At 36.4% G+C, this 18,706-nt stretch overlaps 1 protein-coding gene across 1 annotated transcript; it reads right to left on the bottom strand.

The window, feature by feature from the left end:
• Positions 1 to 268: 268 nt before the first annotated feature.
• Positions 269 to 17,932, bottom strand: LOC112556190 (vacuolar protein sorting-associated protein 16 homolog). The gene is made up of 23 exons (XM_025224963.1): positions 17,860 to 17,932; positions 17,270 to 17,358; positions 16,630 to 16,730; positions 16,257 to 16,385; positions 15,006 to 15,150; positions 14,030 to 14,148; positions 13,367 to 13,489; positions 12,866 to 12,921; positions 12,140 to 12,214; positions 11,890 to 11,984; positions 11,452 to 11,528; positions 11,012 to 11,137; positions 10,564 to 10,691; positions 7,846 to 7,990; positions 6,434 to 6,568; positions 5,917 to 6,025; positions 4,960 to 5,057; positions 4,565 to 4,669; positions 4,284 to 4,361; positions 3,585 to 3,754; positions 3,217 to 3,313; positions 2,941 to 3,044; positions 269 to 724 (listed from the first exon to the last, which is right to left on the bottom strand). Exons 1-23 carry the CDS (start codon positions 17,901 to 17,903, stop codon positions 580 to 582), a joined length of 2,493 nt encoding a protein of 830 aa, XP_025080748.1. The 5' UTR covers positions 17,904 to 17,932; the 3' UTR covers positions 269 to 579.
• Between the last annotated feature and the right edge of the window lie 774 nt (positions 17,933 to 18,706).

Here is an 18,706-nt window from a genome sequence, read left to right as displayed (position 1 = left end):
GACAAAAGATTCACGACATAATGAAACAAAATATATCGTTCATAGCACCCATACTACCTCTAATTTTTTATCTATATATAAAAATAAAGATAAATTGTCAGCTTCGAAATAAAAAAAGCAGTTTCTGCCTTATAGAACTAAGCTAAATTATAATTACATTCTACAGTGAAAAGATAAACTCCTGTATCTTAAGCAGACTCGCAAATTTTATTGCCTGCTAACAGAAAACTGTCCTTACAGTGGGAAAAGAATAGATCAAACACATGAATGCCACTGAATACTGTGTAGAGTTTATTGCACTTGCATGTACATGCTTACACTAAATACATAATACTGTACACCTGCAAAGATAAGCCTGCACATCTCTCTCTCTTACACACACATGCATGTCATTAGTATCTGCTTCCATGCAGACACATGCATCAAAACACTGTTATGACTTTATGCATGCACACACACATATGTACAATCAAGACAACTTTGTCCACAAAAAATAACCCTTTATCGATAAAACTCTAAACACATCCTGCACCATGGAATGTCTCTTTTGTTCAAAATTCATCCAGTTAGTGTCTGCAATTAACGCCGAGTGTTGAGCTGTGCTAGATAGCCTCGCACAGTTTCTGCCAGCTGCTTATCAGCAACCTTCACCTTCCCCAGAACATAGTTAAGTTCATCTTCATTTTTGTTTTCAGCAGCTTGGTCTGCAGCCTCTTGAAACTGTCTGAAAGTGTAAAACAAAGATACATCAGTTTACTGTTTACACAGAGAAAAATAGACTCAAAAGGCAGAGTTTAATAACAGTGAAAATGGGTCTTGCTCTCATGACAACATTTTATGTTCACAATCTCACCTTACTTTTGCCGTCGGAGATATGAACACAGTGAGGGAGAAGACGAAATTATTTAGAACAAACTCTGTAAAGGCTAGGGCCGAATATAAGGACAAAGTAGAAGCTAAATTTAGGACAGTGAATGCCAAAGAAGCGTGGCAGGGACTCAACAATATGATGGGCAGAACAACTAAAAGCCAATACATTAAAAGTGACAACCCAAAGGAGCTGTCTGAGGAACTCAACAGATTTTATGCCCGATTTGACGTGGGAGACTCCAGCTCAGAATGTGAAAATATATGTTCTAAGTTGACCACAGATGCAGCGCCTTTAGAGGTCGGTGAGCAGGAGGTTGAGAGGTGTCTAAGGCGTTTAAAGCCAAACAAGGCCCCGGGGCCTGACGGACTGAGGGGATCAGTTCTAAAAACTTGTTCGCAACAACTCGCACCCATGCTCACCCAGCTCTTTAGCCTGTTTCTAAACATCCCCTTTGTACCCCGCGTCTGGCGATCCTCTACCATTGTACCCATTCCCAAAAAACCCAATGCTAAGGAAAACAAAGATTTTAGACCTGTTGCGCTGACACCAGTCATAGCCAAGTGTTTTGAAAGGATAATATGCAATAGACTTGTAGCGGCTGTTTCTGAGCGTCTAGACCCCATGCAGTTTGCGTACAGGGCTAAGAGAGGGGTGGAAGATGCTACATTAACACTCCTAGACACAGTTTCAAACCACCTAGATAAAGCAGGAACGTCCATCAGAGTACTTTTTATGGATTTCTCTTCAGCATTCAACACATTGCAGACACACATTCTCATTCAACGCCTAGTAGACTTAGAAGTTAGTCATTCACTAATTCACTGGATTCATCAGTTTTTGAGTAATAGACCACAGAGGGTAAATGTTAAAGGGCACCTATCCAGTGAACTGATATTGAATACAGGAGTGCCACAAGGGTGTGTTCTATCTCCAGTATTATTCTCTGTATACACCAATGAGATGCAAATAAATAACGGAATTCTCTGTTTAGTTAAATATGCAGACGACATGGCACTGATTGGTCACCTGAGAGATGAGAAATCTTTGGCCCACTATACCACACAAGTGCAGGCCCTTTGCGAGTGGTTCAAAAGCAGCTACCTAGAACTAAATGTTGGAAAAACGAAAGAACTAGTTATAGATCAGAGGAAAGGAAAAGAAATGTCCACTCCATTAGTAATCGGAAATGAAGAGGTTGAAAGGGTGACAACATTCAAATATCTTGGAACAGTAATAGACGATAGTTTGAATTTCACTGAACATGTAGGGACAGTGCATAAGAAGGCACAACAACGGCTATATCTGATTAGGAAGCTTCGTAGTTTCAATGTAAGCGAACACATCTTGGTAGATGTCTATCGTGCGCTGGTAGAAAGCGTAATGACATTTAATATTGTGTCTTGGTATGGCCAGACAAGCATGACAACCAAGAACAAACTGAGGCGCGTCATAAGCACAGCCAGCAGAATCGTAGGCTCACAACAGCTAAGCCTTTCCCACCTGTACGATTCAGCCCTTGTCCGGAAAGCAACACAAATCATGCTTGACCCCACCCATCCACTCAACCCCCGCTTCGAGCCTATGCCCTCAGGACGGAGATTGAGAGTCCCTCTTGTGAAAAAGAACGTCTACAGGAGGTCATTCATCCCATCGGCCATCTCTGCTGTCAACAAACAGAAGACTATAAGCGACTAGTAGTTTTACACACAATGGGTAATCTCATCTCTGTTACTAGCCGTCATTATGTAGTCATGGAACCGATGTATTGTCCACTGATGTATTGTCCTTGATGAGGGCGTGTGTGTGTGTGGGTGTGTGTGTGCTCACTTCTGTCATTTTTCATTTTTTATTGCTGATGTTATTGTTGATGTCTTTGATGTCTTTGATTTTTACTCTGACTGCTTGCATGCTGGAAGACAAATCTCCTTTTCTGGACAATAAAGTAATCTTATCTTATCTTATCTTATCTTACTTATTATCAGCAATGCAAACTTTGGCAGAAAGTTTCACTGAGATGATCCTTTGCACAATACAAAAGAAATATTGTTATGACAAGATGAAGTCCTTACCCAACACAGACCAAACTTTTGACCTTGTGTTCAGGCAACACTCTGCTCAGATATTTCAGTGCTTCCTGTTTGTTGTAATATTTCATGCACACCTCCACAAATGCCTGAAATGATTGCAGATACATATAAAAAACATGCCACAGAATGATCGTAACAGTTTGTGAACATGCTGAAACACTTAAGACATAAATTATTCAAGTAACAGTTTCCGAAACAAGGTCGATGCTTTAGTCTTACCACAGCAGGAACAACAATTCTGATGACAGATTAACATACCTCCATACCAATCGGAGGTTTCTTGCTCTTGGAGAATTTTTCTAGCTCAGCCCAATCTCCAGCTTCTGCTAACGCAGACACTCTCATCCACCAGTATCTGCAAGCACCCACACATATTTTTTTTGATGAGAATTAAATGAGAAGAAAATACTAATAATTCTATTTTGAACTCTCTCTCTCCATCAGTAGTACTAAAGTAAGAGTGTGCAGATATCCTAAAGACGCATTTCTCAAGACACTCTTTTATGTTTGTTTGGTTTTTTTGGTTTTGTTTTTTTTTTTGTTTTTTTTTTTTGTTTCATGCAAAGAAAGTCAACAAACTTTAAATTATACTGTATCAGCAGCACAGTAAAACTGCATTATCTCACCTTTTGTCGGGCACTTTGAAGTCCTTGCGCAGCCTCTCGACATGATGGTGTGACCCTTCTTTGGTGAGCTCATACATGGTCTTATGCAGGGAAAGGTCTGCGAAGGACCTGCCCAGCTCATCTTCCAGACGCCGCTGATAACGCATCAGCTTTATCTGCTCTTCTGTCAGCTGCAGCAGCCACAACTTATATTATAAAAGTGAGTAAATCAGAACTCCAGGTACCATTTCACTCATATCTCTGGTATTATTTACATCCCAATCTGCAATGGCAACTAAACCCAACAAATATTTGTTGACTGGAGAGATTATGTCTTGTCAAATGATTTGGTTTCATCCATTACACAATACTAATTCCCACTTTTTGAGACAATAAGGCTCTAATATTCACAAGATTCATGCCTTCAAACAGGCACATTTTCAGCTATCAGAAGATTCATAGTGAATTGAGGATATAGCTAGTAAATTATACTCCTAGCTCTCCCACCTCGAGGTGGAAAATGTTTGTGTATAAATATTTTCAAGATTCATGTTCTTTTCCTAAATATTAATATGAAAGCACATTTTCTGCAAGCAAAACAGATTTATTTTGAACTAAAATCAAATTAAATATCAAATGGTAATCTTGTGTTCAAAATTTGAATTTCAAATCTTTCCACTATATCCTATGAAATGATAAAAATCAATCTCAAATATTTACCTTTTCAGCAAAAGTATTTCCTGTTCGATGAAAACAGTTGCCTGCATCTTCCAGTGTTTTGATCCGTGGGTCTAGGCTCTAAAGATAATAAGAACTTACAAGAATAAAATTGAAATTGAATATACCATATAGTTTACTTAAAGGCAGGTTAAAGTACTTCAAATAATTATAGCAATGAAAATGGTAGTTATGCTATGATAAAGGATAAAATCAGAATATCAAAAATAAGGACAGAAAGAGGATGCATGCAGTATCTAGAGAACTCTTGACTAACTACCTACATCTTGTGTATAGGAGCGAACAATTTTGGTAAGGGCGATTTCATTTGGATTATCTTCTTGCTCCCAAAGTTGTTCCACCATCTGTAGGTTTTGGTGTCGACAGTACTACAGCGAAAAAATGTCATTTATTATTTCTTTGTTGAAAAAATAGAATTATATCATTGTTACTGTCACTATGAAAGTTTGTGAAGAAAATAAAAAGCCAGTAAAGGGTATAATTTTCATATTTAGAAAGCATACACACAAAGACAGAATGAGCAACTCGTTCTGTCACTCACACATGCACACACACAGATGCACATGTGCATATCCATGAAAATATGTAGACTATTAACATACAATAAGTTTTTAAAAAAGACAAAATAAAAATTCTTAAAATGCATGTAAGTACTTACTTGCAAATACAACGAAAAAGCTATTGGCATGGTGTGAATCAACATGTAGAATTGAGCAGCATCCAAATTATCTCTCAGGTTTAAAAGAACAGTGTACACTGCACATGCACACGATGTAAATATATACAAATTGGTGTACACCCTTCTTTACACATAAAAGATTCATTCATCATAGCTATGCCTTATAAACTCATTCAAGACACAAGATACTGTCCTGGAGTGCCAAAAAAACTAACCTATTTTCACAATAATAGTTTAAATAAGGTTAAAGAGAAGGATTGACAAAATTAACAAGAATTAAATAAGCAAAAACCAGCTTTCTTGTTACTAACTTAATCCATCCTGAAAATTGCACTTTTCTGTAAATCAAAAAAGAATAAGTCCAGTGGAATTCTTTTACACAGAGCTATGCAGACTACGTCCCCCAATGTCACACATCAAATAAAAAATGAAGAAACACTATTCATGGGGATAAAAGCTAACTACAACATTGCATTCAATACAGCCTTAGCGGTTTGGTACTAGTGCCACAGTCTTTTTATACACAAAAGAAAAGTTGCAAAAGAAAATTTATAAACTTCCTATCAAAGTTGCTCAAGATGGAGATAGCTGTGTTTGAAAATGTTTTAACTAGCATCATTATTAATTTTTTCATCATTTCACATCTGTAACATTTGTGTAAAATAATAAATGTGTACTAGGTTACACACTTGTACTAGGTGTGAAAGGTGCAGACAAGAGAATAAACCAAATATATGCGAAAGAGCAAGACCAAGCTAAGGGATCAGCTCAACTCCCATTATTACTTCTCCTTTTCTGATTATTTTTCTATTAATCTTTAGAAGAACTTTTCGTCAATCATCTTGAAATCCTCCCTTTTCTCTAAATGGCAACATTTTCTCTTTAGCAAGGTTATAAATAAGATGACAGAATGAGAGAAAAGACATGCACACTTACCCAGGTCTGTGTCACCACTCTCTATTGCCTTGGCCAGTGCTGGGGCCTGTTGACCCATCTTTAGAAGAAGTGGCACTTGTTCTGATGCACGTGTCTCAAAGTCCAGCAGCTTTAGAGTAATGGCAAAAATTCTGATTATACATGGAAAACAGATAAAATTACTGCCTAATAAAGTTAATCATTGTGGAATGTTGTGGCCACCTACTGAACAAAGCCTAATAAATATGACCACGGCAACAAGTCTATAAATAGAGAAATGTGAGAGAACCTGCTGATGTCATAAAAATCCTAGAACGTCAATCTTATCAATAGGTAGTCGCAAATCAATCCAAATTTTACATGTGAAGTCAGACTATGGCAAAAATGGCAAAAATTTGAAAGTGCTTTTAGGAGACTGTGTTACCATGAACGTGGGGGTATACGTTCATGGTGTTACTTAAATGACGTAGGTGATCGGAGCCAACGAAAATAATTTATCTTGCAGCAACCATAACATATGTAAACACTGCAATCAAACCTTCACGGCTAGCACTTTGCGGCCATGTTCCAAAGCAACAGAAGCAATATCTGAGAATGAGACACCGGGCCGCTCCAACAGCTTTTGTGAAATGACTCGAGCCAGTTGATCTTCCTCCATGTGTTTCTGCTGAACCTGAAGCATACCAAATCTTCATCTAAAAAAAATGTCATCAATGAAAATGTTTGAAAGTGACAATTCTTCTTCTCTTCTAGCAGTTCTAAGCTTTTGAACCATAGTGTGGTCTCCGTAAGCCCTACTGATGTAATCTACGTGCAGAGCAGTAAAACACTTGGCAGCTATAGGGCAAGTACAGAGTGTCACAAGTTCAAATATCATTTCCAGTACATGTATTGACCATTACACCAAGGTAAATATTGTTCCCTAACCTTTGGTCATAGGGGAGTCAAGTGTTTACATTCACACTTTTCATGAGAATTGCTTTTTGTGCCGAATGTTTCTATTTCCTCTCACTTGTTGCTTTTTCTTCCCCAACCCTCAAAAGAGTCAGGTACTATTCACCCGCTGGGTTGACTGGAATTTTTCACCACATGGGTCTTGAACCGTACAGTGTGCATGGCATCATGTTTGGACCTCTTGCTTTCCCCAGCACATCCTAACACAACTTTCATTGCTCACTTGGTAACAAGAAACTTAAAGTCCTTAGAAATGAAGAAAAAAACCATGCTGTGCTCAACACAATCATTCAAACATCTCACTTGCCCAAAGCAGATTCAGAACTTAGAGAAACTGATTAGAACATTGCTTATTCTAGATCCCACTGGCATGCATGATACAACCATGGTTAGCTCTCATTAACAGTGATAACTCTTTTGCTCCAAGTTTGTCTCTTGTTCTTTTCCTCATGCGTTATCAACAGTTTGCACCCCCTTTAACATTTTTTTTGGAGCCTACACTTAATTCTTTTCCTCAACATGAACAGCAATTCAGAGAACAGTGGACCCATATTGTGTCAGACTCATGGAAAGATATTTGTGACCCACCACCATGAAATGGGTCTTAAATCGCACAGAGCAGTTTTGTAGTAGTGGCTTAGAAATGTGATTAGGGCCAATTTTGTGCCATCAGACTTGCACACTCCAAACCTTTATAGCTCACTCAATTTTAGGGCTAGAAAATCAAACAAGTATCAATAGAAAAGTCAAAACCTGTACATTTTAAAAATATACAATCTCAAATTTCCAACTTAAGATTCATTCTTTGGTTAGGTCACATATGACTAAGCTGAAAATTTGATATCGAAAACAACAGTATGATACAATTATCACCCTATAAGCAATAATTTCACTTTTTATGGTGAATGGAGTAGTGATGAGTAGTGATGGAGTACACATAGAGGGAACGCTGATTCATATTAAAAAGAAAAAGTTAAAAATGTGAAAATTAATAACCTTGTAACAGGCCCAGTGTGCACGAATACGATTCTCTCCCTCTGCATCAGGAACCCTGAGATACTGGCAAATGAGAATGGCCAATCCAAACAGCTTGCGCAGCACCAGACGATCAATAAGTACAGGCATGGACAATTGCTCCAGTCTTAAAGCTGCATTCAGGAAAACTCAGGGACTTGCATGATACTCACATAAGGTTCATGTAAAATCAGGTAAGCTGATGAAACAGATTATCAGTAATGATGATAAAAATGATTCTGTTGTCTCCATAGCAGAAGAAAGGACAGCATTTACACAAAGCTTATAAAAACTGCATGTTAGCATGTTTACAGTCATAAAGGAATGCATCTTCCAAATCATTATTTTGACATTATGAAAATGTTATTACCATTATCAATATACACATTGACAATAGTAAAATGTGAAAACCATTTTGCTTTCATTGAAATGTATGGCCATTGTTTCTTAAAACCTACATGTACATCCCCTGCTATAAATAACTAAAATGGCTGACCATCAAAAGGTATGCTTCATGGCTTCCTGTTTTCTTTCTGATAAATAAAATCTCAATCAAAAAAAACTTGTAGTGGATTGACAAAATGAAAATTTTATCTCTAAAATACCCAACAATTTTGAAATGAATGAAAATGAATAAATGAAAACTAAAGCCATTATGCTTGATATATTCTTGATCCCACTTGGGTTAGTTGCAAAAAATCATCTTCTCAAGGCAGATGACATATGGAAGAATCAAATGTTAAGTTTCTGTCAAGAATCTGACTGGCCCTTTATTCTTGGAAGAAGCAGAATGAAAAATGAAGAGAATAGTTTTGGGGGAAATCCAGTCAGTCAGTTGTCCCTTGAACAGCACCTGTTGTTGAGGGAAGCACATGGATAGATGGGACAACTGACAGGGTCTGCAACTCTTGCCTATTTGGGGCAATAGTGAGCAGGTCCTTACGGGACGACTAGTCCTGTCTTTGACGTTCGTAAGCCAGTTCTTCCTCTGGCCACTGCGGCATCAACTACATCATGAGCTGAGTCACAGCTCTTCTTGCATTCCTCATTCTATCTATTCATTCTAGCTAATTTAGCTCCTTGTGAGTATTCCCTGCTTGATCGTTTTTTTTCAGCCTGCCTTTGATTTTGCTTTACATTCCCACTCGCCGAGGTACAAACAATTGAAGTTTTGGTTAAAGAAGATCTCTCTAGCCATCTAACCTCATAGCTGCTACAGATTTTGCATAGCACTTACCAGGCCTGTAAAATAAATATTGCAAAAGAAGCTTGACCACGAAGTGACTAAAATGAATGGAATCAGCTGACCACGCATGCTGCAAGAGCATGAACCAAGATTATTCAGCTGAATTCCTTTATTCTGAAGCTAGGAATATTACTAATAGTTTGGTCTTTCGTTTACTTACATTTCTTTCATGTTTGAAATTTAAACCCTTTCACCAGGGCAATTTTTACCAGCAGACAGAAGGAGTAGCCATAGGACTGCCTGTTAGCCCAAAAAGTTGCCAATTTTTTTCTTGGAGGAGAAAATGCTGACAATATTCCACCGCCCTCTTCACTACCAGGGCAACTACATGTATGACACCATGTTCATTCTACATAAAGACAAGATAGTTGAGTTCACCAACATTCTAAACAGCCAGCACCCATCAAGTTCACCCATGAAATCACACATTGCCATGCTTGTCACCATGATCACCAGAGACGACAATGGGCTTGTCTTTAGTGTCTACCATAAACTTATGCGCAACCATACTCTTGTCAGTACCTCCAGTTTGATGCTCATCAACCCCTCTCCAACCCAAACTGGGAGTGATTTGCACTTTCCATCAAGTGAAGATCATCTGCTCATTGAATGAAGCTATGGAGTGAAAACTTCCACACCTGCATTTTGGGCTACCCCAAATGGACATGGCACTTACCTGGGAGCCTTAAGACCGCTCCCCACCCTTTCGTGGGCATTTCACCTGTATCGTCATCCCATACATCAAACTTATCAAAGAAGGCATTGCCTGTAAAATCAGAAAGAATGGGGTCACTGTCCATGCCAAGCAATGCAACACCATCGGCAGCAAATTAGTGGCACCAAAAGACAAAAATAACAAGCTAGACAAGTCTGATACCATTTATGACATCAAGTACCATGACTGTGACCAAGCTTATGCATAGAAAATAAAAATAAAACTGAAGATAAGACTGAAAGAACATGGAAGAGAGTCTTCACCAGTAGAGGAACATTTGCAACATAGCAGACAATTAAGTCTTCTCCCTGGATAGTCATTTTAGAGATGAGTAAAGGAAGTCATTTACATCACAGCCACAAAACCTTTCCTTTATTGAGATTAAAGGCAACACCAACTGCTGGCAGTCTACAGTCTTGTTCAGTCACATATCTAAGTTCATCTCAGGATGGTGCAGACTACACACCCCAGTCACTTAGCTTTTAGTGGCTGAAGATTCCATGTGGATACAAGTCAGAAACTTTAGTGGGTGCTATTCTTTATCTTGCATGTAAAAGTTTAGTCATCCTCCACCTCTCACACTTTTCAATTTTTGCACGTTCAAATGAAATGAAATTCTCACAAACTTTCAAAAACTTTTAAAACCTGTGCCAACCCTACCTGGTTATACTAAAGCCAATAAAATAAAATCCTAAAACAATGTGTATAGTTGCTTCATAAATGCTAAAAGAAAGGATACTGCGTATAGGTAAGAGGTATGCCGACCGTATGATGTCGAACCTGGTTCAGAACACGAAGCATCTGACACATGTTGACAAAAGCTTCTGGCCGGTAGTCAGTCAAGAAACACTTACCGAAGGAAGCTGCCTGGAAACCAAAGTGCACGATTTGGGGAAGATACCTAGAAGCTATAAGACATGTTATCTTCTTTCTTGTTTTTCAAAACAAGTGAAATGCATACCTCAGCAACAAGCAGTATTCTTAAGCAATCACATTTTATTATGCACGCCAAGTTCAGATGCACGAAAACTATTAAAATTGGCCTAAGTCCACCAAATATGAACTTAACAACAGGAAAATTCTTTAGAAGTTTTTTTTCAGATACATTTCAGATAAAAAAAACTGTCTTATAACAGGTCAGAGCTTAAATAAAATAAAGAATATGTATATAGTGTTCAACTACTTACTCTCATCAACTGCTTCTGTTTTGCAGGTTCAAATTCATGCCCTGCAGCCTGGATACACTGGTTGACAGCAAGATCTAACTTTTCCATGATCATGCGAAGATACTCATCAGCCTTCTGGTGTTGTTTCTATGGATACCAATGAGAATTTTCAACTCTAGGTTATTTCATAGAAATGAATCTAAACAACGTCTAGATCTCAAGCTTTATTTATACTATCTGAAACAAGAAAATTAGAGTGGTTAGCTAGATCTGTCAGCAACAACAAAAGAAAAAAAACCAAAACAAAACAAAAAAGAAGTCATTTGGAAATTTTGTGTACAACAAACCCTGAGCTATCTGTTTCCAAAATTTTATACACTGACAATGAAACAAACAAAACTTTCGATACTTCCTCCACCGACCAGCATAATAAACTACTAGACAGTGATATTTTGAGTTACCTGGTATTCTTTATTGGCTTCATAAAGCATAGCACCTGGTTCCATAGATCCTATTTTGAATATTTGCTCCACCACCGCTGAATAGTTAAAAGTACAATTCACATAACATATTCTAAGTTGCTTAAATGTTTAAAGTATATACTAGAAGCTGGTAACAGATCTAAAAATGAAAGATTTTAAGAATTTTTTTTAATTTAATTTTTATACTGGTGCACTACTGATTTGTAATTATGGAGATCCAAGTGTATGTCTGAATGCAATGTCAGCTAGCCTTCAAAATATGTTGGAATCAATACATCTGCTAAAATGGTATGTCTTGTCTTAAGTTTCCAAATTACAGACAACACACTTGTTATTCACAACATGCATTAATAAAAATGGGAAAGTTCTGGGCAACTTTTTGATTTACAATCTTTTAAAATATTTATTCAAACTTACTAGGAACCCTCTGCAGAAATTCATGCGTATCATTGCTGATAATTCGCAAGCCATCCACCTCAGGAATCAAATGAACTGTGCTCTCAAAGTTATATATGGGTAATGTTAAGGTTAAAATGATTTTGGTATTTTTCACAACTGAAATGACATCTATGGTTGTTAGCCAACAACCATTAAGTAACCAAGCAGAGGATAAGAAAATCTGATGAACAAATGACTTAGCAAACTATCCTGATATTTAAAAGGATATTTGATCCAGTATTTTTGGGGTCCCACTACTAACATAATGCGCTCCCACACAGCTACTACCGCACCATTGCCACACCTGCACATAAAGAAAGTTAAGAAAAAACTAAATCTGTTGATAAATTCATGTATCTTTTAATGTACAAATTTATTTGCACTTCTGAAATCTTTGGAATATTCTGCTGCTCAAATTTTGGAGCTTTGTGTTACCTCTATAATGATATTTAAGAAATAAAGCCTTTTTTAAACCACATCAATACAGATCTCCACCTTACTTGACCTCCTTACTTCATTCTTCCAGACAGCATCAGGCTATTTCTCCAGTGCATTCCTGCATTGTGTGTTGCTGCATCAGATCTCACCTTCATCTCTGTGTTTGACTAATTTCCTTACAGGACTGTAATTATTCTTCTCTGCGGCGCATTGAGTTTAAAAGCGCTGAACTTCACTCTTTATTTTTATTATTATTGACCATCTTGGCTGCATGATTCCATTTGTTTTTTCCGTATAGTATGCAATAAAGTCTTTTATTTGTTGCAAATGCTCGTACATTATTTATGATTTTCATTTATTTTTATCACAAGGCAAATGTTCAGAACTGAAATACCATGCTGCAAAAAAATAATAATTTACATATGTCTATGATAATATAACAATGCTTGACAAATCATTACAACAAGCTGTATGTGTAACTAAAACAGCTATTACTAAGTAGTGCATCAATACTTACCAGGCAAAGTGCTGAGGTTTGGATCCAGACTTGGTGTCAAACTCTCCGACCTTGGTCTGCAGTAAATGAAATACTGCTGATAATAAAGAAACTATGTGCAGACTAGCTTTTTTATCTTTTCTCCATTTCCCTACTACAAATTTGTGGTAAGAGGAAGGGACATTCACAAAAAAGGGCTAAGGGTATGGCTTAATGTCTAATAATGCCTAATCTGGGCAGAAGAACAACACAAAAGCATTGATTAAATCCACAAGAGAATGAAGAGTAATAGTTTTCCAACACGTAATCTCAGCACACTGTTTGCTGCCTGTCCTTGCATAAACAAGGATTTCAAGAATTTACTGCTAAAAGGTCATAATGAAATGATTGGTTAGACATAAGTGTTAGAGAAAATGCTCACCCCAAAACATTCCACAGACAGCCATCTATGCAATTTTTTTAAAGAACAAATGCCTGCTGGCAAATGTACACTCAGCATGGAGTGTTTCTCATGTCACTTACAGTCAAGTCTGACATTCCCATCCATATATGACCAGTGCTGGTGAAAAGAACAACAAATTTGTTGTTGAAGGATACTGCCATGTCAATGTACTCTCCAACATCTTCCCTGTCCATCTGGGGGTCCTACAAAATTAGTAGCTTAGATGTTTACATGTATAAGGCTATTGACAAATTACAGCAAACAAATAAAAAGGGAAGTATGCATTTGAAACAAATATATTTTATAGGAATATACTTTGGCTGCATAGAACACCACTACTTTAACAATAGGAAATTTACAGGAAAAAATAAGAGGAAAAGAAATGCAAAAATTTTAGATACACTAATTCTAGTTAGTTTTCAGTTTATTCCTTGTTACTTCTTTGAGGAGCATAGGGCCGCAACAACACCTCGCCAGCGGACCCGGTTTTGGGCAGCCCCCTTAAGTTGGGCCCAGGTGGTTCCGATGTCCTTTGCCTCGCTCTCTACTGTTCTTTTCCTAATTCTACTTAATTAGAACTAATTATAACACTAATTAAGCCAGATAGCAAAAACCTCTTACTTCAAATCAGTAATTGGAAAAAAATGATTAAAAAATGAGAGTACTTGCTCTTATTGTAAGATTCACAATTTTTTTTTTTTAAATCTGAGAACAGAAAGTTACATGCTGATATGGTGACTCGCCTGTTTTTGGTACTGCCCTCCCTGGTCAACAATGAACAGCTCTCTGCCCTTTGCTACCAAAGCCCGTACTTGTCTGTCCATTACAACTATGTCCCAACAGCTAGGAAATGTATTGAGGTCTACCGAAAAAAAAACAACAACAAACAAACAAACAAACAAATAAACAAAAAAGCAAAACAATACCTAATAAGAAAAAATATAAGTTAGGCAATCCTTGTGCATCTTTTGCTTTATTCTCAAGATGTCACTAGGATGTCTCTCTTGGAATTTCTTGCACTGCAGATATATCTGTGTTTGTGATGTCACTGGCTCTACAATATGATTACATGAATGTTAATATCTAATGTCTCATGAATGTCAGAGTTAGTATGAAGCTTGTTAAGATGCAAAAGTCCAAAACTTTTACATTTGTACAGAGGTATATAACGAACTGTATTTGTCAAATAATTGGCGATCATCATCACATCAAATTCCTTGTATACTATCACTTGGTCAAGAAATGAATTCTTATTTTAATGACGAGATCCGTAAATACCTTAACTAAACTGTAAACTATTGTCCATAAAATAAAATAGCTTCTTTTGCTTGTCATGCTAGTGGCATATTATGATTCATGTCTCTTCTAAGGGGATTACAAATCATATAAAAATAAACCTGGAACCGACTATTCTGGTCTATGCCTATAATTTCTTTTACTTAAATTAGCACATGCAGATAATGTCCATCCCTATATAAAATGAAACTAAAATTGTAATTTATCATAAACTAACACTGACCAAATGAGCAGATAGCATAACAAGGCTATCACCACACAGGCAATTCTCACCCTTCTCCCTCATCATTCTACACAACTGATAGTAATTCGCATTCACAACAAATTAACTGAGTTCAAGTATCATTATGGTCAGTGACTCAGTAATAAATATAGTACAAGGAAAAACCAAAATTGAAAAAAAAAAGACAATGAGAGTCTCACCAGGAACTTCAGCTAATCGTATAATGCGAGGACTGTCAGAATTAGTGATGAGGAAAATTCGAAAAGTTGATGTCATGATAGCAACACCTGTTCCTTGAAAGCTTGTAAAGATGCGAGCATCCAAAATTTTTACATCTTTTGCTTCCTGAAATAAATTAAACACTTTATCTAGAAACGTTTTTGCGTCCATTTAATTTAAAAAATATATGCCATATGTTTTTTCCTCTTGAGCAAAACTAAAGCATTTTGCATGACAAATTCTGAATAAAATGAATGCTGACAGTTAAAATATCAGCTTAGACCACAACCTCTTTAAATTACTTTTTTGTGTGTAATTTGTTGTTTAAAATATTTAGCATAAACAAAAAAAGGAAAGTTTCTACATACTCTGCAGTCACTTACAATGACTTTTTACTGAAGAGTAATATTGTCATTCAATTCCTTAGGAAAATGTAGGTGATATAGTCATGTAATATTTACTTCAAAAGTAATAGCAACTAAACCATGACAGAAATATTTAATCTATATGTGCATTTTTAAACTTGACAAAACTGTTCTGACTTTAGCTTATACTTTTTGTTATTCTCTTCCTCTTCCTTTGTCTATGCATAACCTTGGTAAAGTACAAAATTGCACTTCAGTCAATACTGTGTCAAGTTACTAAAAATCTGTTTTACTGCTTCCTTACTAATGTTTCCTTATCAATGTTTCCTTATTTCGTATTTGTTCTCAAATACCAAGCAGAGTTTTTGCCTTACAGCACTTTGGTTTAAAACTGCAACATATTCATTAATGATGATAAACAACTTTGTAATAAATTTCCTTGCAAAATTTCAGTGGCTCTATATCACCATGGTACAAATACTACGTGCTCTAAAGATAATCTAAAGCCTGTCTTCACTTTCCTTAGATTTAGGTTTGGATGTCTGGTAAAAGGAGGCAGTTATGTAACAAATAGTGTTACATAAAAATATCTGTTTTAATGCTGCCTCATTAATGCTTCCTTGTCTCTCTCATTATTAGTACCAGAACAGCTTTCAGTCTCAAAGCATTTTTGTTCAATACTTTCTTGCTTATTTAGTGGCCTATGTTACAAATGGACATTGTAAAATACATTTGAAATTACACACTACACCCTAAAACCTCTCAATTTACACTTTTCTCAAATAATCATTGGCATGCATGGTATGAGGTAGTTACATAATCCAAAATGTTACATTAAGAACTATAAACAAGAATTTAATACCTTACCTGACCCATGCTGAATGTGCGTTTGAAGGTAAGAAACATATCATAGACCAGAACAACCCCATCATCTTGAACAAACAACAGGTCTTCCATGATTGTCCAGCCCATTTTGACAATTGTGCCACTATTCCACTGAAACATACACATGACAAAAAAATGTGTAATTCTTTCAGGTGTACTCTTTACACTAAAACAATACATGAGAGTATTATTTTGGTGAATTTATATGGCTTCTCTTTCAAAGACTTGCGAACTCACTTTGGTTTTATCAAAGACACATTCTGCAGGCAACTCAATGAGCAGTAACAAATCAGATTTGCATGCAGCAACCTTTGCTGCTATCCTTAGCTCATAACCTTTAAAAACTAAAACTTACCCGAATCTGATTAATAATTTTTCCAGCAGCATTGTAAACTGTAATTACTGGTTTGATGTTTGTTGGCACTCTGTTCAACTTGCTTTCATCTTTCATTAGGGCTGCACAAAAATTAACATAAAACGAGCTAGATAAGCACATCTTTTCTCTAAAACTATTTTCTTTTTTTCTCTCTTTCAAATACTTATGTCTTAAAGTTAAAACATACAAATGTTAAAATTTTTTGGAACAGAATTAAAAAATAAAATCCTTATCTGAACTGAAAGTTTTCATCACAAAAAGAATGAAATTTCTCCCCTTCTATCATTATCACTGCCTTTCTCTTTACCTCCTCTATTCATTGTACCAAAACCACAAGAACAAAAAAGAACACCAATAACAAATCTTTCCCATTCTTAGAAAATAAATGTGTCACAAAATAAATGTGCCAGGCAAAAGGTAATGCCCAAAGTTTAAGGATAAACACTGAATTGTCTCAGCCACTTGTTTGTTGTTTAAATGATTGTCAAATTCATGATGGCAGTGATAAGGCTGTTATTAAAACTCTATACCCTATTTAAAAGATAATTACTGAAGAAATAAATAGTTTTATTTTTGACTTTGCTCAGCTGACAACAAAAAAGAAGTCTAGCAGTTTTACCTATTGGACCACCATATGCTGCAGCTGCAACCGTGTGTTTAGCAAGGTCCACTACCCCTGACCACTCCATTGCATAGACCTCACATTTTCTGCAAAAGCAGAGATAAAACATTTTAGTCAATACCATAGTTCCTCACATTTAAAATTGTTTAAATTGTTCCTAATTTGCTTTCACTTATAAATAGAATACAAAACCAATGACTTTGTAAGGAGAAGGGTTTCCACTTTAAAGAGGCACAAGGAACTCCTTTTTACACCAGCGCAAGCTGATCTGGTTTAGCCATGAGACCTGGCATGACACAATATGATTGTCCTTTAGAATACCTTGGGGAGATGGGTGGAAGGGATGGTTAATACTTGACACCAAGAGAGAGAAAAAAAACTGCCTTGTACGTAGACTGATCATTCCATGCATAACTTGCTCAGCACTGATCAAGACCGATTTAAGTGGTGAGTCTTGTTACCAACTGCCTCTATCCAGCTCTATCTTACTGCAGACTACTCTCTTACAAATTCAATATTGATTATACATAAATCTCTCAGACAACATTTCTATATTTTCAATATTGAGGAGGAAGGGGCGTGACTACCTGTAGTAGTGATCTCCCAAAGGATTCCAATCAGCAGTCGCCATTTTGTGTAATGGAAAGAGACATTAGCCTCCCTTGGCAATCGTAATCCAGTTACAATTTTACCAAACTTATACTATTTATGATGATATATTATTATGATGATAATTATCATCAGATAAACCTTTTATTTACAAAAAAACTTTTTCATTTGGTATTGTTCTTAAAGTTAATATTATTTATTTCAATTTTCTATTTAAAAATAGGACCGATTACTGTGAGTTCGTAACAGCGAAAAATGTCGTCTGCTACGGAGCTGAAGACACTGGCATCACTAATATATCTTGTATACGTCCGTGCTGGCATCGCTAAGGTTACTCAGGCCAATGACATGGAAGTTTGACCTTTTTACCACCTTTCTGCATATAAAAAGATACGTTCAAATGTGCACAGTAATAAAATTTTACTTGTGATGTTGTTCACACCAGATAATACTGCTGGTGCCACACGCTTCTGGGTATACTTTAAAAAAAAAAAACAACTCAGGGTGCTTTTCTATATTAAAAAAAGTACGAGGCAGTTATATATAGCTATATATGTATGTACTTTTAAAATGAAATAAAATTGCTAACTCCTAGATTTGTGAGTCCTATTGCATATATTGCACTATATAGTTATAAGGATAATTATAATCCGGCCTGTGCCTCACATATAGCGACAAGACTTTTGCTGCCCACAGAAAAATGCTGGCTCGACTTTTGCAAAGATCAGAACTTTGGGGAAAGTTTAAACACATCCTCATTGATTTTGTTATTTGCGAAACCTGTTCTATTTGCTTCTCTCTCTCGATTGTGACTCACCAGAGATC

This window comes from Pomacea canaliculata, linkage group LG2 (genome assembly GCF_003073045.1).
Source record: "Pomacea canaliculata isolate SZHN2017 linkage group LG2, ASM307304v1, whole genome shotgun sequence".
Lineage (NCBI taxonomy): Eukaryota > Metazoa > Mollusca > Gastropoda > Architaenioglossa > Ampullariidae > Pomacea > Pomacea canaliculata.
The sequence above is the reverse complement of the archived record's forward strand: the minus strand, read 5'-3'. Positions and strand labels throughout refer to the sequence as shown.